We start from the raw sequence: 24,276 nt of genomic DNA, 5'->3' as shown, positions 1-24,276 counted from the left end.
GGACTTTCTTGATCTAATCCACAGTTCTGTCTAAAGTTTGAGATTTTCACAGCACAGGCAGGCCAATGCTACCCGTCCATGGGAGATGATTGCCCTTCTCCACTCCAGGAAGAGCACAGCCAGGCTGATTTGCCCTGTAAATGGCCCTGGGGCTCCTGGACAGATACGTTCCAGTGAGGCAGTTTCAGTACCTAAATGCAAAGGGTAAAGTGGAATGAGCCAGAGGATTCAGCTCTGAGAACAGCGGTAACAGGTACTCTGCTTTCACAGGTTATGAAGAACAGAACGTGGGTCAGCTGTACGCCCACTTGCAAAGCACCTGGACGTGCTGGATCTATCCTCTGCAAAAGAGAACTGCAGAGCAGTTCTGAGTTTCTTGGTTAGGTCTGGAAATGACTGTATGCCTAAAGCCCCAGCAATCTTCCCCCACCTCTGCGTCAAGGCCACCGAAGACTGTTCAATGACAGGAATCCACTCTAGAGGCTCTTCTGTGCTGACACACGGTCTTGTAACGTCAGAGAAAAGCAGCAGCTGAAAAACAGCTGCAGACACCCAACCACTTCCACGTTTGGGCTTTGGTTGCCTGACAATAAATACTGCTAATCAGAAAAGAACTTGAGACTAATACACACCCTGTATTTACCACGTATCGGCAAGCCTCCACAAATGTCACATTCTACAAAACATTCCAGTCAGTGGATTACGTGAAATTAAGAACAACAAACAAAAAGATCCTGAAATACTTCTTACTATTGGAAGAACACATAGAATTTAAAAGGTACCTATTTCGACGTCATCTTCAGCTTCAGCTTTAAATATGTACACTTTGATAACTTCTGAACCAAAACCGTCATCTTTAGCAACATCATCATTTGTCACCTCAGTACTGATTTTCAAGGGAGTGCTTCCTATGTGGTCCAATTTTTCTCCAACATCATCCACTGTAAAGATAAGAGAATAATAATGAGGTTCAAACACATTTTTGGAAAGTCAAAGTAATCAGTAGCATGATTTTCTCCACTATTAACCCCATGCATAGTAAAGGTTTGTATTCATAAATGGCCTTTACAAAACAGTTCATCTCAAGATATTTAGTAGAGATTCCAGAGGTTCAGTACTCATTTCATTGCAACTCAGGAAACGCAGCAAGAATTACAGAATGAAGAACATAAGAGGGAGCTTGTCATCAAAGAGAACGTGGTGACTGGTTATGTCTGAAACTATTACACTTAGAAAGCAAAAATGTATCAATGAGTAAAATTAAACATCTATCAAAAAATGTTAGAAATTAACCCAGAATTGCCTGTTACAGCCTAAGAGTCCCAAAATTTTTCACTACTCTAAGATACTGGTGACTAAAATTTAGTAGCTGAAACTCTTATGAAGAGTGATGACTGAGTATTTTCCCAGTGAAAGAAGTGTGTATCAAAAATCTGACTACATCTTCACCCTGAAATTATGATTTTATCCACTTTATCACTTGAAAACATATAAATTAATGAAGATTATTGTATAATATACAGCTGATTAAAAGATGCAGTGAAAATAAATCTAAATACTACTATGAGAAATTGACTTCTCATTCTTCATGTATGCAACTTAGTCACTCTGATTATTTGATCTATACATTCAAAATGCTCATTTTATTTATACAACAAAAATTACATCCAAACTATTAAAAGTGCAGAAGTATCACTATTTTGGTAAAAAGGGTATTCACATAGATATCCATATATATACCCCAAATTGCCAAGACGGAGGCCACCGAACATCTTTCTGACGTACGTATTGCCAACACACTTCTCCCAGTGGATAAAATTAGCTCCTGTGCAGATGGCCACCACAAAACTGTGCAATGCTTCACACCCACTGAAGTCCTCTAAATAGAGAACAATTCCACAAAATGTAAACAAAACCTGACTTTAATACATTCCAAGGAAGTTGCCAATTCCTGCATACAGAACATTAAAATACGTGCATACTAGGTAAAAAAAAGATTATTAATATGAAAGTGACAGTAGTGTTTCATGACTAAGAAGAGTCTACTCAATGGGGACACTGAGGGCTCTGCGGAAAGGACGGCTTACCTCGGGATGGCTGCAGTGGTGCCCAGTCCCCCGCTAAGTTTCCCGCCCTCGGTGCGGTGATGACTGCCCCTGAAGAGCAGCTTTTAACTACTTCAGGCTACAGCCTGGCGTACCGAGGCGAACTGGAGTTAGTTTAAGCTTTTCTTAATACTCCAGGCAGTCACGCGAGGTGGTTCACAACCTGCCAGAAAGGGAGCAGATGCCTTTCCTGCAGCGGGGCGGGAATCTACCACAGCAATCCCAAACTAAGCTCTTCCCACTCACGGACAGGATTCCACGGAAACATCTATCCAACTAACACCGTGTTTCATCCCCACATTGAGGAACCTCATTTCTATTTCACAAATCTTGGACTGCATTGAAAGAATATAGAAGTTATTGAGAACAGAACTAGATATAATGTAGGTAAGTACAAATAAGTATTTGATTTCATTTTAGAACCTCTGAAAATCATGTATTTTGATGAAAATTAAACAGAAAACATTAAGAAATGCTATGTTTTAGCTGTCTTTTTGTAAATAAGAGATTAATTGCATTGCTGAAAAAATACCAAACTTGGATCAGTAGAAAAAAAAAAATTTCCTCAGGAGAAGTTTTTGGTTTTTTCATTAAAAACATTCTAAACCTCTACTAAAATTGATGCCAGCAACACCACCACCTTAATCTGTTAAAATCTGACAGGTACTGCACAGCGTTCACATTACCTTGCAGGACAATGAAAACAGTAAGGGTATGAACACCGCAGACGAGAAAGCCACAACAGAGAACCTGGCATATTCCTTTGACACTCAAGTTTACCAGCATCAGGTTATTCAAACATCTTTATATCCAGTATGGGAGGGTAACTGCATCTGCTAATTGAAATTTTTTATGCTGCCAGAATGGCACTATTAGAGGAGAGGATTATGCATCCTCTGCTAACAGGAAAAGGGAAGATGCTAGAAGATACTTGTCTTGGAAAAAGTATTTCCATACATCTGCTATGTTTGAATTTATTAAAGACCATTTTCTTTTCTGTGTGGCTTTTAACGCTTATAAAAGTTTCTTATCCAAATTCCTCAAAATTATACACATACATTTAATTTTAGTACAACGAACATTTCTACTGCGTGTATGAGCCTTTGAAGGACTGGAGGTAACTAATAGTGCAAGGTAGGAGTGATTATATATATAGTTGTATGACAAGACATGCTGCCAAAACACAGGAAGAATATTTGAAGGCTGGGTGGAAGAAATCATTAATTGTAAGCTGTTACTGTAATTTTAGAATTGGTAGGTGGTAGTAAAGTTATTTTCAAATCTGCAACTCAAGCAACATCAACTTTTTCTAAACTCACTAATTTTATAAACATAATGCATTAGCATTTTAACACAGAAAATAAATATTTCAGTACTGGAAGGTTATTTAACAACAGCAACTTCCTGCTGAACAGTGGAGTATCACATATATGTGGCAAGTTTTCTTTATGGCAAAAAGTTCCAACTATTTAACTAATATTGGGTGACAATGACTGTGTACCACTATGTACCTGGTGAAACAACATAAGAAAAAAACACACAATTTTAGATAGTTGCCTTGCCAGGACATCAATTGCAATACAACAAAGATTACATAAAGAAAAAAAACATAGGATTTTTTTAATTTTACAATTTTTATAAGAATAAATATTTTCAGCCAACAATATAAAGTAAAATAGATTAATATAGCACGTACACTCACATGCTGTATTTTACTATTACAAGTAAAGCCCCCAAATCTTCAATAACCTTTAAAAAACAGGGAGCCCTGTCTTAGAGGGGCAAACTTACAACATTATCTGTAAAATTAGTGGTTACTCCCACACCATCAACCACACTGCATATTTTCAAAGATCTTCAGTCTCTACAATTTAAGGTAAAGTAATGGAAACATATCAGGAAGCCTGTGTATCCAGGGCCTTTGGAATCACTTTTCTAAAAAAGCAAAAGTGTAATATAACAAAACTGGACTGAGAAAATGATACTGATATAGACTGTCATTTGTAAGATGTTGCCTTTTGTTTCAAATACCTCAACAACAAAAGACACTGAATCGGCAATTGCTATTGCTTAAATTGCTGTCTTATATGAAGTAAATTTCATGGTTTCAATCTATTTTTTAAACACATTTAGATAAGAGGAAAACAATCAACACAGCAGGACATGTAATCTTTGTCAAGTTCCAAAACATTAGGACTATTTTTAAAAACAGATTGTGGAAATATTCCATTGTCCGAGTAACATGACTTCAATCATCAGTGCTAACCCATCAGTGCTACATTATCTGATGGCTTTTCCCAGTGATAGGTCTCAGGAACAGGAATGCTTACTTTATGTCAATGGAATATGAAAGTGTCTTCCAGATCTGACTCATCCACCAGAAGCACTACATATTATTATCTCGTCACTTAAAATTAACTGAAAAAACACAACAGAGAACCTTTATAAATATATGCTGAATCCTCCTGAATAAACAAGGTTTAAAGGAAAACTCAGCACACTTCCAGTTTTAAACTTACCTTACTTCGCTGTTTTCAGGTGTGTGATGTCCAGATTCACCGTGGATTGCCAGCTCCCCATTCATGTGATGCCTCAGCATGCACTATGCTGGTGATATCACACCCACCATAGGAGCCCGTAGGGATAACATCAGGGCAAGATAAGTCCCGTGGTTTTACAATTTTTCATCTTTTTATAATGTCCGATATACTTATTTTATATCCCATAGGTTACAATATAGGAGTATTAATATTGAAATGTTTAGCAATTTATGTAACACTGTATTGTAATACACTAAAAAGGAGGTGGTGGTGGAACAGTACCTTACCCCTAAAGGCCAGCTCCAGTGTTGTTCTTTGGTGGGTATGAGGTCACCAACATAGTGCATGCAGGGCCAACACACGGATCGGGAGCTGGCAATCCGCTGTGGGTCTGAATATCGCAAACCTGAAAAACAAAAAAGGGTACGCTTTAAGCTACACGTGTGCTAACTCCTCCCTGGCAAAATGGGATGTACATAGTTTTCCCATCTCAGTATGAGATGGATGGGCGCATGATCACACCATATGCATTCGTTTTGTATTCATTTCCTTTTTAACAAGTCCCTTTTAAACGGGTATTTTTAAAACAAAGGACCATGCGTATCCCATGGCATACGTGGTGAACATATCAAAAGAAGATTTTTCAGTCTTATAAGGCTGATTTTAAAAAGCTGAATTCATCTGCACTGAGATAGCAGAGTGGTGATAACCTTCTACCAAAGATTTCCAATTACAAAATCATACGCAGCTAGTTTACAGAACTATCAAGACAAACTCATTATTTCCCAAATAGTATTTACACGAAAATATAATTACCAATACCGTATAGAATATCTGTGTGGGAATGTTGTCTTGAAATGGTAAAAAAATCACCTTTCAGTGTATTTAAACTGTAACTCCCAACAAAAAGTTAAAATTCCACTCAGCTCAGCTTCACACCCTAAAATGTAGTATTTTACTAAGTTCCCACAATGTGTTCCACAGAACAGCTGGTGGTATTCCCTCAGGGCATATTTGTAGTTTTATGTAAAGCCCCTCCTTTTTAGATGCTAAATATCATTAAAAGGCAGCTAAGAAGTATTTTGAGATTCTTTAAAACTATCATTTTGATGCGATTTACATCATTAAAAACGTTCAACAGTCCTATATACACACCCCAAAAGAAACAGCATAAAATTAACTTTCTACAACATTTACTGAACATTTCATTTGACAATTTAAAAAATACAAACAAATGGTTTTAAACTGCTTAATAAGCTGACACATTTATCTATCCTACACAACAGATTATCCTCATAAACGTAACAAATTTAAAGCTAATTTAAAAAAACATTTAAAAAACAAAAAAAAACAACCCTAAAAACTGTGTAAGACTGATTCATTTTGGCTGAGGAAAAAAATCAATAGATACTTTGTTGGGTCAAGCTGGCATACCCAGCATAATACAGCCTCAAAACTCAGCAGAGGCAAGAGACTGCCTTAATTTATCTAAAATGATTACTTAAAACAAAATTCTGGATTAATAATGCCGCTTCCAACTGTGATTATTCAGGCATATCACGATTATACATACATATAAATCTATTTTGCTTAAAATTAGGTCTCAAACTGGCTTCGAAACATTGCAAAAGTCATCGGTAGGCTTGAGAGCACCTGACAAACTATAAAGGGATCAAACACAGCTGGGGTCATCAGGTAACTGCTACTGAAAGTTTACAGACGCCCTGGTCTAAGTGCAGTGATCATCACTATCAATCACACTTATCTATCTCAGAAGGAATTCCAAAGATGACTTTACTTACAATTACAAAGGTGCAGTTGGAAATACCGCAGTTACAGAATACAACTCATCGTAAGTACTCTGTCAGAAAGGAGGAATTTTTTCAATGAAACAACTGACTGTAAAAATGGTGTTCCTTTATTTACAAACACAAAGGAATTTTTCTGTTGTAGGTCTAATTTGCTTTTGGACTGAAGTTTTTTTGGTTCTTTTTCCAAAAACCCCTTTTTGACTTCTATTAGTGACGTATGGCATTACAGTAATGATAGAACGATGAAAAAAATCATTGCTGTCCATCCTATACTGAACAAAAAATAAATACCAAAAATATATTTTGCGTAAGGGACATAAATGCTATAAAATACTGAAATTGTTGTCATTGCTAATCAGTCATGTCCTCTGTCTTGAAATTTTTAATAAATGCAGCTTGCTGCGAACAGACTGACACTTTGACACACTCGGCATTGCCGTTTTTTTTAACATATTGCTTCTGACTAAATAAAATCTGTTTTGACCTACTCACATTTCAATAACTAATTTGGAGACACCAAAAATCTAAAATGAACTATCATACATTTAATCAAACTTGTGTAACAATAAAAACTGGTATCTTGAGTATAATTTAACCACTGAGGAAACAAAATATACCTAAGGTCCTTTCAGTAGCTCTCACTCAACAAGTAGTATAGGAGCATACAGTTTCCTCAGAGTTGAACGCTGTGCGGAAACTGAAATGGGCAGCCACTTTCCAGGGTCACAGAGACAAGCAGTTAATGCACACAACCACTTAACATCGAGTTCAGTCCAGAACAGCACAACATACCATAAAATGCCTATTATAATTTTTAATAGAGCTAAACAAACAATATTTGGTTGACACATAAGACAAAACTTTATGAGTGAGATATCTTAAAAACCTGTTTCTTTGTTGGATGCTACTGATTAAATCCAACACATTATTTTTACACGAATCTACATAATACGGCAATATACCTGGGTATTTTTTTTTAAAAAGTACTATACTCAAAATATGTGGAAATTTTAACTTCCCAATGTGTTTTTCTTAATTTTCAGGAGCATCTAGTTTTAGAAACACAAACATGCACACTCATTCACTCAACAGCATGAACGCCATTCTCCTTCTTGCTGGATCAGCGATAATGGATTTTTCGTCAAGAAAACCCAAATCCAGACGCCAGGAATTAACTGGGCAACAGACTATTATTTGAGAGTTCCAGTAGAGAATGCAGCAAGAGTCCAGCTACAGTAACTTCTCCCCACTAGACCACTGCTACGTCAGATCATTCCTGTTCATATCTACCTTTGTTTAACTTACAAGATATCATTAAGTAGTCTTCAGATGTACTCTTGCCATCATCATCGTCTTCTGTTTTTATGGTCACTGTGGAGCCAGGAACAGTACCAGCTGCTTGAATGACTGCTTCAGAATCTGAGTTCGTTACAAGAACTTCTTCTGAAACCATTGTAGGCGAGTTGGCTCCTGACACAGAGTCTTGCACCACATGCTCCAAATGTCCATCAGGACCCGTAACAAGGTCAGCCACGAAAACCTGATCGGGAACTCTAACGGTTTCTGTTATTAGATCAGAAGTCAAAACATGATCACTGGTATCTAAAGCTTCTTCAATAGCAACGTCAGCTTCCAAAACAGAATCGGGAACAATTACACCTTCTGTTACAACATCAGTTTCAGTGATGATGTCAGGTCCTTGGACAACTTCGGCTGCTAAGCCATGATCAAGAGTTATTCCATCATCGGTAACAACATCAGACACTAGGACAGCTTCGGGGACTGATACAACAATATGGTCTCCATCAATATGAGCAGTGCCAGCCATTCCAGCCACTATGAAATAATTACGAATGAGGAGAAAAATGTTAAAATTATTGCACGAGCAATTAGCCTATCTAAGAAATGGAATAATTATACAGGTAAGTTAAACACAGGTGTACAAATCTGTTACTTTTCAATAATCCACATTTTGCATTTCACCCGATAAAGACTATCCAAAGCAGCCTGTATTCTTTAAATTAAGAAAACCAAAACATGCCACTTCTTTAAGACATAACGTGGAGTTTGCCCCAAACTTATTTCATCTTTTTTTAAATTCTAGTTAGAAAAAGTTTGATTGCAGTAGCAAGCTGAACCATCACAGAATTCTTGCATGATACTGGAAGCATGGTAACAATACATTAACTGCTGTTACAATAAAAGGACTCTCATCCTTTAGACTGCATGGGCCTTGATAAAAACAAATACTCAGCTGTGTGCAACATTTATAGTACAATTTCCAACAACCTGCCACGTTGCAAGGAATGGCTAGAAGCAGAAACCTGTTTTTCATTAACAGACTTGACTGGCCAGTCATGTTTGCAGGCTACTTTTCTATACATAAAAAACAATGCACAGTGAATTATTTTAACACACACATAAACAGCAGTTTTAATCTTAATGAATAAAACACTCAAGAAAATGGTTTTTATCAGAAAGAAAGAAAAAAAATTATTCAGCATTGTACTGCAAAAGCAATTATTTTGGTACACTCTGAGGGACAGTAAATCACGTTAGGACAAGGACATGGTCCCTCCCAATACTTGGGAAGGTCACCTCCTGTCATAATGCAGAAATGGAGACGCACAAAGAAAGAATAGAGATTTCTTCCTGTCCTTTCTCTAAACCTTCAAGATTGCTGAGGTTATTTAGCACTGCCACCAAAAGAAACAGCATTCATTTAAAAAAAATGAATTTAGAAGCAAGTTTTCTTACAGCGGTACAGTCCCAGGACTGATGTTCTTGACAGACTTCTAAGCACATGTGAACATGCAGATTTAGCTAAATCTCTAAATTGCTGTCTACATAATACGTTATCTGTTGTCACACAGACAGAGACATTACTTCCCACCACATTTACTGAAATACCCTAAAGGAGAACTGGAGACAGCGATCGAGGTAAGCACACAAAAGCTCAGATGTTGTTTACATCCCGTACTGGATGGTATTTACGTCTCCTGTATGTTGGAGAGGTAACAACTAGTCAACGTGATTTCAAGCAGAAGCACACACACCACAAAACCGCTGAACTCCAGATAACATCTTCTGTCTCATGTAGAGCACTCTGGGCCACAGACTTAACTTTTTTTCTTTTTTTCTCAGAATTACTTCAATATTTTGGAATAAGTGACTATTTCAATATCAGCAACCAAGTATACAAAGACATATTAAACATCACCTTAAATTTTGAATTTTCTCCAAAGAAGTCATGCAAATAGCATTATTATATTCGTCAACTCTACATCTTGATATTGTTAATAAACATACAGCAAAAACCTGAAAAACAGTCTTGATTTTATTAATTATTTTTAATAGTTAAAATGTTTACCAAAATCCTGCATAATCATGGTGTGAGGCATTTTGGATTCTTGTGTTTGTAATCCAAGACTTCCACCACCTGGATCCATATTCAGCTAATTTCATTCACAAATAACTGCAATGAAAGCAAAATCAGAATTTATATTAAACAGTGTTATTATGTTAATTAGCTTTACTGGATTAATGTGTCACACTGACAAACACAAGAAAGTATCCAAAACTTCAAGAAAAAAGCATGCAGTACTTCATACAATTCACTTTGCTTATTCTTTTGGTTTTGTATTTTTTTGACCTAAAATCCCGAAAATGTTTCTATCCATAAGTAGCCCTACAGTAATCGAAAGAATTACACATGCGAGTGAAACCAAACAAGTCAGTCATTCCTGGTCAGGACTTAAAAGTTTTTTTCATGTAAGTCTTTGGTTACTGCCTGGCCCAGAACAGTTCTGTTTATATTCTGTAGAATTTAACTGGAAAGTGCTTTCTAGTTACCTTCAGCATGCAGAGGTACAGACTTCAACACTACTTTATTTCTAGGAGCAGTAAGCACAAGAACTGCCTAAACCTTCCATTTCCCCACTGCAAACTGAACATTAAAATATTTTTGCAGTTTTGTGAGACTACCTGTCTCCATAAGGTAACAGCTCACCAACTGCCAGCCAAGATCTCACCTGCAATACCGCCATCAGCCCATAGGAACAAAACTACGTAACACATTAGTAAGCAACCGAACCTAGCTACACTGTCTAGAAGCAGAAACTTTGGCAAGAAGCAAGTTAAACAAACTGCAGCTAACTGTCTGTAGAAGCAAGAAATACAAGTCAGACATCAACAGCACGCATGTGCGATTACTAACTACGCTTACCACATTAACATGTATTAGTAACTATGCCCGAAGAAGTAGTCTTTGCTCGCTCTCTCTCTGTATATACTCTTCAACTAATTATCAAGACTGGTAATTATGGATGCGTGAAGCCACATCAAAGAAAGTGGAGAATTCTATTGGGAGCATCAATTTTTCAGATTCTTTCACAATTTTCTATATATCAGATATTTCAAAACAACTTTTCACGTGTCAATTTAATGGAACATTATGTTTCATTACAGGTAAGTTTTGAGAAAGCTGCACAGTGCACCAAATTTACGAGAACAAAAGTGCCGAAGCTGATTTTCTCTTCCAGCGGCTGTGTATGAACCCCGCTACATCATTAAAAAAGTCTGACAAAAGGCCTGGTAGAAGATTTAATCAGCCCTCCGTTATATTTGCATGCACAGTGCAGAAGTACCCATTACAACAGACAACAGCTACGCATCCGAGGCCAACGTCTCCACTGCCATGATACTTACTGAAGAAACGATAGCGCTCAACAGACTTCTGTGCTGACACCTCTATTTACCATTCCGGCGCTAGGACTGCATTATCCATATTGGTTGACATTTTATTTCAAAACTGTCAGGTTACTCTAGAAATCTTATCTTCCAGCACTGTCCCTTCTGTGCTGCCTCATTTCTGCTGCCAGGGAAAAGCTGCTCCTATGCAGCTATCTGCAATATCCCTCTAATAGAAAACGGATCCTTTAAAGCTTCTGATAGAACAGATCCGCCAACCCTCCGTAAACTCCCCACTGCTCTCCTTCACTGTTCCATCTTGAGCTGGATTGTCTCTCTTTTCTTTTGTTTTCGACAATTGCTTTGTTGCTGTGGCTCTTTTAGCTCCCCTTAATACTTAGAGGCTTCTGTTTCTCCGTTTCTCTTTTGTCAGACTTGCCTATTTTCCTCAATCCTTTAAAATTACACCAGTTCCTCAAACCTTGCCACACAGCCATGCCAGTTTTACTTTTGAGATTCTCGCATTCCTTAAAATGCAACTCCAATTACATCCAAGAATTTTCACACGTGGAGAGTAAATGTTGAGCTTCCCAGTAAACTCAATTTTACCAAGATCTCCATTTCTGGTATCATATCTGTCTTGAGGATGCTGAATCTCTTTCATAAGGTACAGCTACACAAACTTGCTTTCAGAGAAAGAGAAAGCACGTAACATTTCTTTGACAGAGTGTTTCCATAAAATACGAGAGAGAAGGATAAATTAGCATTCCTCCATGTTATCTGCATTGCTACTAAGCATTAAAGAGCGCAGATTCTGAATTATTTTGCAATTTGCTGCAACCGAAAAGACTTTTACACAAGTTCTCAGTGCAGATGAAGTGACTCCACAGAAGCAGCTACAGGAGCTACAGTGAGCAAGGCTTTCATAGGTGAGAAACCTTTACCTTAAAAAAGTCACTGTTGCACAAGACTAAAATCTTGTGCTTTCCTGCCCTCTCGTACCCAAGAATGGGAAATAAGTGACAGTATCACACAGAAAACAAAGAGTTTTAGGAGTTGTGGGAAGCAAAGGCAGAATCAGAGCTCAAGTCAGAACTGCCTGGAACTGGGTCGCGCAGAGATGAATAAGGACAAACGCTTTTAAAAGCAGCTCTCAAAAATATGGTACTTTTACTGTTGCAGTACCAACCTTGATTTTGCTCTTCTGGATCTCATAAAAAGTTGACCGCTATCCTACTGCAAGAATTTGTTTGAAGTCTGAACATCTGAATCCAAAATCTGATAGAAACTTCAAGTACTTTGTGGTACAACATATTTGACAACCCTACTGCAACAAAATACACCACAACAGAGTTAAGAGCCAACACAGTCAAGCAAGGCGAATAATAAAACAAGCCAAGCTGTAAGAATAAATGGCTTCAGTGCCTGAAATCTCTGAGATACCTCTAAGCCAGAATCAAGGGACCCAGGAAGAGCCGGGGCCTCATGCAACTCACACCATCGCACCGACCCAGAAGCAAACTACACTTTGCAGCAGACGTGACATTCATTTCTCTTAAAGCACGAAGCTCTATCAATAACAGGCACTAGAGTCCACAGTAAAAGACCCTAAAAACCGAACAGACCAAAGCATCTCAACGCCAGTTACTATGTTTGCTGCAACACTTGAGGCTCACCAGCACTGACAGCGCTGGATCCTTGGCACCAAACCCAGCGGCCGTGGAGCAGGAGATGCTGGCACTGTCGGCGCCAAGGGCCCCGCTGCGCTGGGCTGACCCAGACGTGGGCGGCCGCTGCTGCGTCACGCACCGGGCTCGCTCTGCACGTGGAAACCGATGCTCCCACGTCACTCACGCCAGGCAGAAAGCCATTACGGTGAGATGATGGGAAAAGTCAATTTTGGTGCTACGTTGCTTTGCCTCCTTTTTTATGGTTGTGTTAAATGCCTTCACTTCAGCGGGTGATGCAGAATGCCTGCTCTGTGCAGGCCAGGACACACACGGCAGGTGGGTACAGCTTTGTCTTTGGGGTTTTTTTAATATGAAAAACTACAAAACAGAGTAACAAGAGAAAGAAGAAGTATGTGGAAAACACAATCCATGCTTACTGCATCTTCACTGCCAAGGAAGGAACTGAGCAGAGATTATTCCTTCTTTTATACTCTCAAAATCCTCAAGCGAAGGAAGCAGCAAGCAGTCCGCAATGACGGCAATTTCAAGAAAAAGTCACCGATCCACCCCAAGGAGGCTTCAACTTAACTGGGAATACAAAAGAACCAAAGAACTTTTATCACCTAGTGTCACTATCATCCTTTCAACACTTTCTCCCTCTATCACCTGCTCAAACCTACTTCTCTCAAAGTGTCTTTAAAATCTACAATACTGATTCTTGGGGAGGACAACAACATAACACTTTTCTTGCAGAGCTACAGGAACTCCCCAATGTAATTTCTTGATGGTGCCATAACAGAGTAAGTTAGTTCCACAGACCAGCTAGCAGTATAACAGCACAAGTCAAACATTACCAATGAGGAAAGCAGTCAAAGATTTAACTAACCAATTCCAACCATGCAATCAAATTTCAATGTCGTTTTACATTTTAGCTCCAAAATCAAATTCTTTCACCACTGTAAGAATTACGAAGCAACCTCAGAACCTTAACGCAATGCTCTATCACTCTTGAATTACTGTCACAGCCATCTGAAACTCTTACGGTGGCTAATGAATACTTGCTATTACAAAGTAAGACACAGCTCTAGACCATAAACGGCTAATTTAATATAGCAATTTCAGAATTAATGCAATACTCTGTGCAATTTCCTGACCACAGCCTTTCCACTCAGATAATCCTTCTTTTTTAATGTAAATGGAAACAAAAAATTATCTTAAACCATATAAATCTGAGACTACAGGAAGAGTATGTTAGGGTTCTTCCTTCTTAATAAGCAATTTTATTTTCAGATTATATAATTAGACACCCAAACATAAGTATATGACATATTGTGCTACACAGAAAATCCAATACAAAGTAAGCCTACAATTTTAATTTAAATTAAAATTTCTGCAAGGAAAACAAATGATCACTAAAAGAAGTATTTTCCCAGTACCTAACAGGACTATAAAAATTACCAAAGTTATGGGATGGCACCTTCTGTGCACGTAGCACCATGAATACCTTAAACTTCCACTAAACACAGAGCTGGATAACGACAGACCAGGAATAAACACGCTGAAGCTGCACCTCGGCTGCTGCAGCTGCTATCCAGCCATTACTCAAGCATACTCTTCTAAGCCCTCAAGGCAGACAAAGGACAGAGTTCCATCAACTACGCAACCACAGATCTTTATTTTTTTTTTTTATATTTACTTTTGGGCCTTAAAGGAATGCAGCGACAGCGGGAAAACCCCTTACTGCTAATGCTGGAACAATTAACAACAGATAAGGCCTACAACGCTGCTATAGCTCGATATTTTTGCTCCTAGATTTCAGCAGTGCAGATGATTTAGTTTCACACACTACATGTACCTGCAAATCTTACTATTGGAAACAGCAAAAAAACGTAGTACAGTGATTAACTGTGGTTCTTCACAGCTGCTTTCTGTAGTACACCACGGTATGTACTCACACAACGGCAGAAGCAGCGGTCCAATCATGTTTTAAAAAAAGGACAGAGAATAAGGCAGAAAGCCACAATTCTGTATACTGTCGTAATCCTAAACTTATCCCTACCTCTCTTACCTCTCACTATTAAGATCTCAAGTTTTTCCTCTCAATTCCCCTTCCCCTCTGTGTATTTAGAAGAAAATACTGCGAAAATGCTTTATGAGCATCAGCCAATAAAATAATATCACTTTACAACATTCCATTAATATTTTAATTGATTTTTTTTTTAATTATAGCATGCTATCTTGCACCAGGAAGGAGTGCGTTGCCACCAGACCCCAAAATGAAGAATTTCATGAAACCTAAACTGAGACTCCCAGACCAGTGTCTCAAGGCTAGATTTTTTTAAATATGTATGTATCTGACGTTGTTCTGTTTTTTTGAAAAATATAGTTCTCTTTCCAACTAGCTTCAGAAGAAGGTTGATTTTAACCTATTTCAGTTCTTTATGTCAAAGCTCTTCCTTAGACAGGGTTCAGCTGAGCCCAGGCAATGAATTTTAGAGTGAAAAAAGGGATACGTGACCTCTCTGTTTACAGGCAGAATGGTACTGTAAATTACTACTATAAACAGTATTTTTTAAAATCAAAGGTAACGGTTGGCAGTTTGGGACCACCTAAGAACACATAATAGCAACACTCAACTGAAAAACTGGTAAAGGCCCCGGCCCTTATAAATATTGTTCTTAGCATGCACATTGATTTATTCTTAGCTTACTCTTTCCATAAAAATATCATAAAATAACCATTAATATTTTTATTTTCTTTGAGAAAGCTTTCAGAAAACACCCTAAATTGAGAGATCTTCAGCAAAGTATTTAAAGGAGGAGGGGAAAAAAATGAATGCCTCGGCACTTCTACCCTTCCCAGGAAAAAGAGAGTGTCAGTCTTGTACCCAGAGGTACAATGAAGCTCCCCATCAATATGCCGGCTTCCAGGCATTGTTGCCATATTTAACATTTTTATAACATAGAAAATATTTCTACAAAATGCCAATTACAACTCAGTAAATCTACATAGAGTATGTATTTAATACATTTTGTTACATCCTAACCAGCGTGGTCCTGCAGATGCTAAGCATCTCCCCAGTTTACATGTACAATTATTCCCAGTATGTTCAGGCGATACATTTTCACATAAAGCATATTTGCATGGTCAGCCCTTAAGCGCTCCTTTAAAATAGTGGATTTCTTCTAAATAATATTTAAGTCTGGTTTACATATAATAAGGTAAAACACAACATCATACTTCGTCAGGTGTTTCAGATATTTTAAGCTGTACAGGACATTTTGATTAAAACAAAAGGACTAAGCTCAGATATAGAGCAATGTAACACAATAAATAAGCTTATATATAGTTGAAAAATGCACACCAGATGTTTTCTAATTATCTTAACATTCAAGTTCAAGAAGAATACAAGGGAATTATCCTCCCCTGAAGACACTTCAGGGTTTTGGGTTTTTTTTCCCCCTGATTTTTAATGCAATAACCAATACAAATGCAATGAGAAACATCCTGCTTACGCAGAAATCTGAAGCAGACAAACCCAATCCATAAAATAATGTGCAGGTTAACACAAGCCCTTCACAGAAAAAAGACTGGGTATGAAAAACTAGCGTATCCATTTTAAAGTCCTTTATTGCGTTCACCTATAAAGCATCCATGGAAACTTACACTCTAAATCCATTTAAAATGACGAAGAAAAATAAACAGTGAATGAGATTCTGTCCGACTGCCCGAAACGCGCGTAAGGCTCTTAAATAAATGACTGAAACGGATGAATTTGCACCTAGGTGTTGCACCCACGGCAGGACCAAAACTTCCCCTAACACCCATCATCGGCAGAGAAGGGCGACAGCTCCACGACGGCTCGGCGCGGCCGGGACCGAGGCCCCAGGGCTCCGCAGCAGCGGCGCCGGCGGCGGGGCGGGCGCCGGGGCTCCGCGGCGGGGCTGCGCGGCCGCGGAGGAGCGCGGCCCTCCCGCGCGTGCTCGCGGAGCGGGCGCGCCGCCGGCCGGCGGGAGCGCGGCGGTGCCGGGGCCGGCGAGCCCGCAGCGGCGGCCGGGCGGCCCGGCCTCCCCCCGCCCGCAGCCGCCGAGCGCTGGGCTCGGCCGCGGAGCGGCCGGCGGCGCCCCGTGCCCGGGGCTGGGCGGAGGCGCGCCGCGGCCGGGGGGAGGAGGGCGGGGAGGAGGCGGCGGAGGGAGGCGTGGGAGCGCGGAGACAAAGGAGCCCGCGGAGGGCGCGGGGCGGCGGCGCGGCCGGGGGAGGCCGCCCGCAGCGGGGGCGCAGGGAAGGCGCCGCCGCCCCGTCTGCCTGCCCCGGGCCGCCGCCAGGCCCCCGCCCCGCGGCCCGGGAGCCGGGCGTCCCGGGGAGGCGGGGATAACCCCTGTCCCGGCGGCGCGACGGCCCGCGGAGCCGCAGCCTTCCCCGCCCCGCCGGCCGACATCTTGTTTTCCGCCATTTTCTGGCCGCCCGAAAAGGCCCCTCCGCCGCGGGTCCCGCCGGCGGCGCCCGCCCGCGCCCGCCCGGCGCGGCAGCAGCCGGCGGGGCCCGAGGCTCGCCCGCCCGCCGAGGGGCGGCGGCGGCGGCGGCCCGCCGGCGGCGGCGCTGGCGGGCCTCGGGCGCGGCCTGCGGCGAGGCCTAGCCGCCTCCATTGTCCCCATCCCCCGCCGGCCCGGCTCCGACGCCTCGGCTCACCTGTGCGGCTTCCCCGCGCCGGGCGGCCGCGCCGCGGGCTGGGGCCGGGGCCGGGGCGCGGGGAGGGCCCGGGGCCGCAGGACTCCGCCGCCGCCGCCGCCGCGGCCTGGCATTCGGGGCCGCCGGGGCCGGGCCTGCACCAATCACCGGCGGGGCCGGGCGGCGGGGCGCGAGCGCGCGCGGCCTGCTCCGCTCCCCTCCCCTCCCCCCGCCGCCGGCCGCGCGGCGGCCGCCGCACGTCAGCGCGCGCCGAGCAGGCGCAGCCGCCGCCCCGAGGCCGCTGCCCTCACGCTGCCCGCGCCGCCCAGCGCGCCTGTGCGCGGCGGAGAGCGGCCGGAGGGGCGGCGGGGCCGGGGGGAGATGGCGGAGCCGCCAGCGGGGAGAGGCGGCTCCCCCCCCCCCCCCCCCGCTCCGCCGCCTCCCGCCCCGCCACAGCGGCGCCGTTACCGCGGCGGGCGCGGTGAGCCGGTGCGCGCCTCGCGGAGGTGCGCGCCTCGGGGCCTCTGCCGGGAGGGGCCGGCGGGGCGGCGGCCTTCCCCGTCAGCGGGGGCGCCCGCTGGCACCCAGCGCGGGGGGGGCGTCCCACGCCGCCCGGCCCGGCCCCGCTCGGCCCCGCAGCACCGCCGCAGCCCGGCCGGCGGGGGCTGAGGAGGGGCCCGAACACCGCCGTGACGCCTCGCCCCGAGCAGCGGAACGCAACGGCGAGGGACGCGCCTGGTGGCGTCCACAGGCGTGCTGCCCCGGCGCGGGGTGACACACTCGCAAAGGCTGTGCTGGAGAGAGGTCAGGTCCAGCCCCGCGTCTGTATTCTCTATTGAATTTCAAGTATCTCTACACACATACAGACATTTCAGAGAGAACGCAAAAGCACGTGTGAATGTAAAAGGCTTCAGTAAACGTTACTGGGAATCCCAAATGAACTCCCGTCCGCCTTCGCTTCCTAAGAAAGACCAAGGCACCTCGCCTAGGCAGCCGTGACTCTCCTTGCTTCGTTACTGTACGGTACTACGACATTAAAGGCACGTTTTTTGGTATTTAAAATACATTCTTGCCCGTATTGCCAGTCTCAAGAATACAATTAACAAAAGAAAACCCTGACACTGAGAGTAAATTGAAACTGCTAGCGTAAATCACAGTATTTTCTTTACAGCTTTTTTCATTGTTTTGGGTATGTCTCTGTAAATACCAGCATCTCCACCCAAATAGTTCTCTTAAGAAAACATTCGTAGATCTAATAAAAAAATAAAAAGAAAAAAGCCTTCTAAAGAGTTAGCATGAATATACTTCAGTAACCACATCACTAAAATTGTTCAACACTTAAGCGTATGCCGTTTTTAAAAGTGTAAATGCGCAAAAACCTGGGCTAGAGAAGCCCAGAGGGTCTGTTCTCTGATTTAACTAACTGGGTTGTAACTGTTCATTTTTGTAAAGCTGCTTGAAGCTAAGAGTATTTTAGCACACGCACACCTCTGGTTTATAAACTGACTTGTTAAACTGGTGCACGAACTGTGCTGAACAGATCGGAGTCCTGTAACGGTCGAATTTCAAACACCGTTAGGGAAACACAAGCAATTGTTTTCTTCATCTGTTTGAAATCCAGACAACTCATAGAAATGAATCTTTGTTTTATACTGTTTTTGCCTTACATTTGAAATTAATTTTGTTCACGGACAGTGGGATTCAGTTGCCTAAACGTCTAATAGGATGTCCAAAATGGATATGGCACCTATAACGACCTACGGAAGACTTGCCCTCTTCTAAAACAGCAGCGGGACATCAGATGGAATGCCACAGAGCGTCAAAAATGGCACCATGCGCCTATGTTCAGGTACAGAAATCATGCGCGTAAATCTCACCTTGCACTACACAATTAGAAATTGCAGTTAAATACAGAGTTACAGGGTTTTTTCTTGTGGAATTCTTAAAAGATTCTTACTCCTGGACTTACACCTCCTTAGTGTAGAACTTGGAGACCTCTCCTGCATTGCACCCCCCTCCCATTTTTTTTTCTTTTAAGGGGTAAGCAATAGAATAGTGGGGTAAAGCTGCCCGTAACACACCACACCCCGAAGTCAGTACAGTATTCAGAACATTCTAATTGGTTCTTCCAGCTCTAGCAAAAAGGTAGAGATTCTAACGAGAAAATCATTTCAAACTGATCAATACAATTGAGGAATAAGAGGAAAAATACCCAAAAAAGGTAATCGCAAAGCTGAACACTTGGGTAAATGGGCGAGAGAGAATCTCACAAGGTGATAACAATCGGAAAAGCAGAACTACAGAGAGATTAATTATCCCTTTCCTCAACAAAATTCCATCTGTGCTGGATTCTGTCTTCTCGAGTAATATCAAAGGAAATCTCGAAAGCAAAATGAGCATAAAATAATGACAAGCAACAACAAGCCAACAGTGTGACACAAGATCCAACCAACTTCAGACCCAACATGCAAATTTGCAGAGCAAGGCAGCAATTGCAAGGAAAAGCAATCCAAAGCGCCGGTCAGAAGCACAGGACGGAACAAACCCACCAAGACACCGAGATCACAGGCATCCAAGTATCAAAAAGCGCAGCAGTGAATCACAAAGAATGCACAAAAGCCAAACCGCCACTCTGTGTATCAATTTAAACTGTTTATGCTTGACAGGGAAGCAGCACATCGTAGCCATGATACCTAGCAGCCGAGCAGAATTGCTCCTTACCCTTCAGTTCAGAACACAAAGATTTCAAAGAATTACAGAGCTGCTCTGCTCTCCAGGTAAGAGGCAAACCACCAAAGCACAACGCTTGGCAGATGGCGGATTCAAAAAGGTATTGCTTAGCGGTATTATTATTGCTAGAAGTGACACCAGAGTATTTCAAGCAGTTTCTTCACAGTTTTCTTTCACATACAACCGCCTGACGTTAATACTGATGACCTGACCACGAGTGGGGAAGTATATCAGGAGCAGTGCCTACCCACGTGGCTGATGGCCTGCAACTCTCGATCTGCCCGAGACTAAGCAGCAGACAGCAAAAGTCTCATGAGGAAAGCTTCATTCGCTGTGCAGCTTTATTCATTTCAATTTAAACAGCATGAGTGCCTACCTTCCAGATAGCTCGTCTCCTGCCAGCACCATGTATATTGGACACGATTGCCTCATCTCTTTCTCCTATTCCTTTTCAGCGGAGTGGTGGAGTATCAGATTGAACACTTGAATTCTGTGATCACTTGCTGGTTGGTAAACAGAGCTAGAGGTCAACAACCACCAGACTCTGGTAAATTATGGCACTACTGGAGGCTAAGAAGTGACAGAAAAAAAGCAATTCACTGACACATTAGGATCTGACTTTCTGGGGTCAAAATAGTTTCAACTGATAGTCTAGGATCTAAACAGATGTGCTAACACCATTTCTGTATGTTTCTGAAGATAACAGAGAGACCCATTTTCACTTCTCTTATTTCTGATAGAAATTGAAAAAAATAACTGGATGATAGCAGGATGCTTTGACTGAACGTGCCCGCTGAAAGAGCGGTGGGTGAGACAAGTGAAAGCAACGGCATTCTTCCATGCTTCATCCTCTGGTGATGCCAGAACAAGGTGCTTCTTCAAGCTGGCTGTGCAGATGTTGCTAATGTGAACATTTAGCTGCTTTGTGCTTTAATCAGCAACAAAATTCTTAACACTGATAAGTACAAGCATTGTTCTAGGCTGTCTGCAGTCTCAGAAGACATTGTAATGCAGGTTTGCAAGCAGTCCACATTCAGAAAATCTTTGGATTCTTTTTAATGAATTTTGGTGCCTGTGATTTTAACTATCCATGAAAAATTCCTCTACATGCATCACATGATTTAACAGCTGGCAAATCTGCCCTCAACGTGTGCTAGGTCCAGACTTAAATGCCCACGGGTTCCTTGCAGCAGTAGAAGTAAAACCAGTGACACTGACCCACTTCGGATAGCTCTTGCATGGGGGGGAAAACAGGAAACAAAACAAAGGCAGTTGTGGCTGAAGATTGGAGAATACCAGCTAGGACGGCAGCTAAGCGAGTGAGCCAAGAAAACCTGGCAGCTTTGGAGGCCCCCAGCAGCAAGCTGTACCCGTTCACTTCATACCTGCAAGGAGCAGGAAGCAAAACGCAGGGGTCTGAATAGGTTTCTGGCTTCCCGACTACGGTGCTTGCCCAGGAAAGCCAATACAGCCTGGGCAGTGACAGAGCTGCGGAGAGCCCGGGAAGTGCCAGGATGCAGTTAGGGCACGGAGCTGTTACAAGGAGAGCGTTCCGATTTACAGAAAAGAAATGCCAATATTTTCACCTTTCTAAAACCCTAAAGATTCTGGTTTTGTCTTACAGTTTCACATATTACCTAATACTAAGGCAAAGAATCATTTAATATAAATGTTAAAATAATGTGCTTGAGACTTTTTGGGAAATGGGAAATATATCCAGGACTTCAGTATCCTTAATTTGTTAGTGGCAAGGTAGTCGATCTTCCATAGCTTCATTTATTTTTGTTGTTTACGAAACAAGTTACAAAGCAAGCCACTGCGTTTTTAGAGGCAAACCGTTTCAGCTGTTAGGACCAACAAGATGACAAAGGCAGACAAAGTGAAAACGAAACAAGGGACAACGCAAGGGGCTCATAAGCGGAGGTCGCTACATTAGCCAGTGCTGCAGTATTGGATGCATCTTGGGATAGCGGGAAGCCGAGTGCCTTGGTTATGTTTGTACAACGCTGCCAGCGTCAGCGAAACTAAGTGGCTATGCCTGAGAACACAGCCCTTCTACCTAATTCTGCAGGTAATTGGTGTAACGAGCGCAGATTCTTACTACACAGTCAAAATTGTATGTAATTCATTGTTTTCTTTCTTTAAATATTGGCTCTTTAAGGAGAAAACCGAAGCAATGCCAGTCAGGGCACAACAGGCTCTACACGCGTTAAGAATCTTCATAATTCTAGCTAAGAGAAATTCACGGTCCCACCAACAGCATTGGGTTTGGAACCACAGCTCACCAGCACGCGGAGGGAGATCAGGATGCAGTGGAGCAAACGGCAAATAAATGGGTGAGCCAAATGGACACCGGGAAACGAAAACTGTACCTGGCAAAAGCTGTCTTTGCCAAGCCTTCCTGAGGAACGTGAAAAAATGCGACCCCTTCCCCCTCCTTTCCCTTTGATAGGGATTTAAACCATCCTGGGAAGCAAACAAGGAAGAATAATGATTAGCATGCGTATCGGTCGTTTCTCATGCTGAAATCTGAGAAGACTTTTTCCTTTCTCATGAGTTTCTTCTGAGGAAGGGCAGCTTTTTGTGACAGCTACTTCTTGTCATTTAGGCACAGGACACACGGTTAATCACAAAAGACACCCTGCGTCCCGACAGGTGTGCAACAATATAAGCAATATTTAGAAGCAGCCACGTAAACTGTAAAATCAGGTATTCACAAAAAGTTAAGTTGTCATCAATTACACAGTAAACAAATCGGATGCTAATATCGTGTTTTGTTTTATAATTGCCTTCTTTACCTTTTCTTTGCAATAACTTCTAGTGCTTTCTAATAGTTATGGCTATTTCCTCTGTGTCCCAGCCCACAAGGTCTTACTGATCTCTCAGCATTTGGATCGTCCACTGATCACGCTGCGTTCCAAGACATTTCAGATACAGGAAGCACCGGTACTCAGTATTTCTGTAAAGAGATTAGAATTGAATCAGTAGCATGACATACACTCCCCAGTATGCTTGCTATTAAAATAATCTGTATCTAATCAAGCTGAATTTATAGATTTCTTTTATTAGTATCTGAATGTATGTGCGGCTTCTGAATGTGTACTCACCAATAGCTTTGGGAGATGATTTTCATGCAAGTAACTGAACGTATTAAGACTTTGTGCACACAAACTGAAACGGGTTTTGAAATATTTAAAAACATTTCAGCAGGGCCAGCTGGAAAGCAGCAACAGCAGAACATTTTGTTGCTATTGAGGTGGTTTTTTAATGAAATGAAGGAAGTTTCTGTGACCTAAGAAGGAGGGCCAAAGAAATCACAGGGCTATTGTGGAAGACAAAACATGGCCGCTTAATTTCTCTTGACCCTGTGGTGATCCTTTGCAAGTTATCCATAGACCAAAACTACTACTCTGGAAGGAAAATCCTGTATTTTCTTTCCTTCATCATTTTTCCACTGAGTGAACAACAAACAGTTAGGAATGCAGGACTCTCAAGTACACAGGCACATGCATACTTCTTGGAATACTTACAAATTTTTTCTACCCATAAGATTATTTTTGTAGATTTTACATGACATGGGGGGGAAAAAAAAAGAACACCTCAGATGAGTAAATTAGGTCGCAGGCTCTGGTGTAATGCATGACTTGGCAACAGATTTCCTTGTACAATAAAATACACGGGTAATATTCTCGCCTTAATTAAGGCCAGTCAAAGCCCATCACAGCTCCTTTTTAGTCAATTATTCTTCCACTTACGCTAAAGGCCCCGCCTTTTTCATATTTTTCTGTAGTTGAAATGTATGCCTTTCTGAACTGTGAATTTTCTTTTTGTAAAATGTTAACATTTTTCTTTTTACAATAAAGTTTACCCATTTTGTCTTTTTTTTTTTTATACTCCATTATGAAGAGAAATGCCTGGCTTTTACTGATAATTTATACCAATTATTGGTACTTCCTGTACAGAAATAGCCCAAAAGGCTCATTAATTTAAACCAACTGTAATCACAAAATACTGATCTATCACGATCTGGGCCAGAAAGACACTGGTAGTTGACTAATGCATT

The 24,276-nt window shown here is 42.0% G+C and overlaps 1 protein-coding gene across 18 annotated transcripts in view; it reads right to left on the bottom strand.

Annotated features, from left to right (window-relative positions):
* The window catches only part of ZNF711 (zinc finger protein 711), a 41,855-nt gene extending 18,763 nt beyond the window's left edge, over window positions 1–23,092 (bottom strand). For 11 of the 18 annotated variants that reach the window (XR_014229337.1, XR_014229338.1, XR_014229339.1 and 8 more), the window contains exons 1-4: window positions 23,012–23,092; window positions 9,827–9,931; window positions 7,762–8,292; window positions 783–941 (exon numbers count right to left, since the gene is read on the bottom strand). Coding sequence is in view for 9 of the 18 variants with exons in the window: in XM_082323217.1 (XP_082179343.1) it covers window positions 783–941; window positions 7,762–8,292; window positions 9,827–9,905 (769 nt within the window). In the remaining 9 variants the exon portion in view is untranslated. Of the gene's footprint in view, window positions 1–782; window positions 942–7,761; window positions 8,293–9,826; window positions 9,932–12,334; window positions 12,443–12,821; window positions 13,217–13,252; window positions 13,404–16,481; window positions 16,699–17,504; window positions 17,592–20,589; window positions 21,704–22,585; window positions 22,680–23,011 lie in introns of those variants that run through there. The other 7 variants (XM_082323215.1, XM_082323216.1, XM_082323220.1 and 4 more) reach the window with 7 other exon arrangements.
* Between the last annotated feature and the right edge of the window lie 1,184 nt (window positions 23,093–24,276).

The sequence above is a fragment of the Platalea leucorodia genome (genome assembly GCF_965183815.1).
Source record: "Platalea leucorodia genome assembly, chromosome: 10".
Taxonomy (NCBI): Eukaryota; Metazoa; Chordata; class Aves; order Pelecaniformes; family Threskiornithidae; genus Platalea; species Platalea leucorodia.
This window is presented reverse-complemented; position numbering and strand designations above follow the sequence as displayed.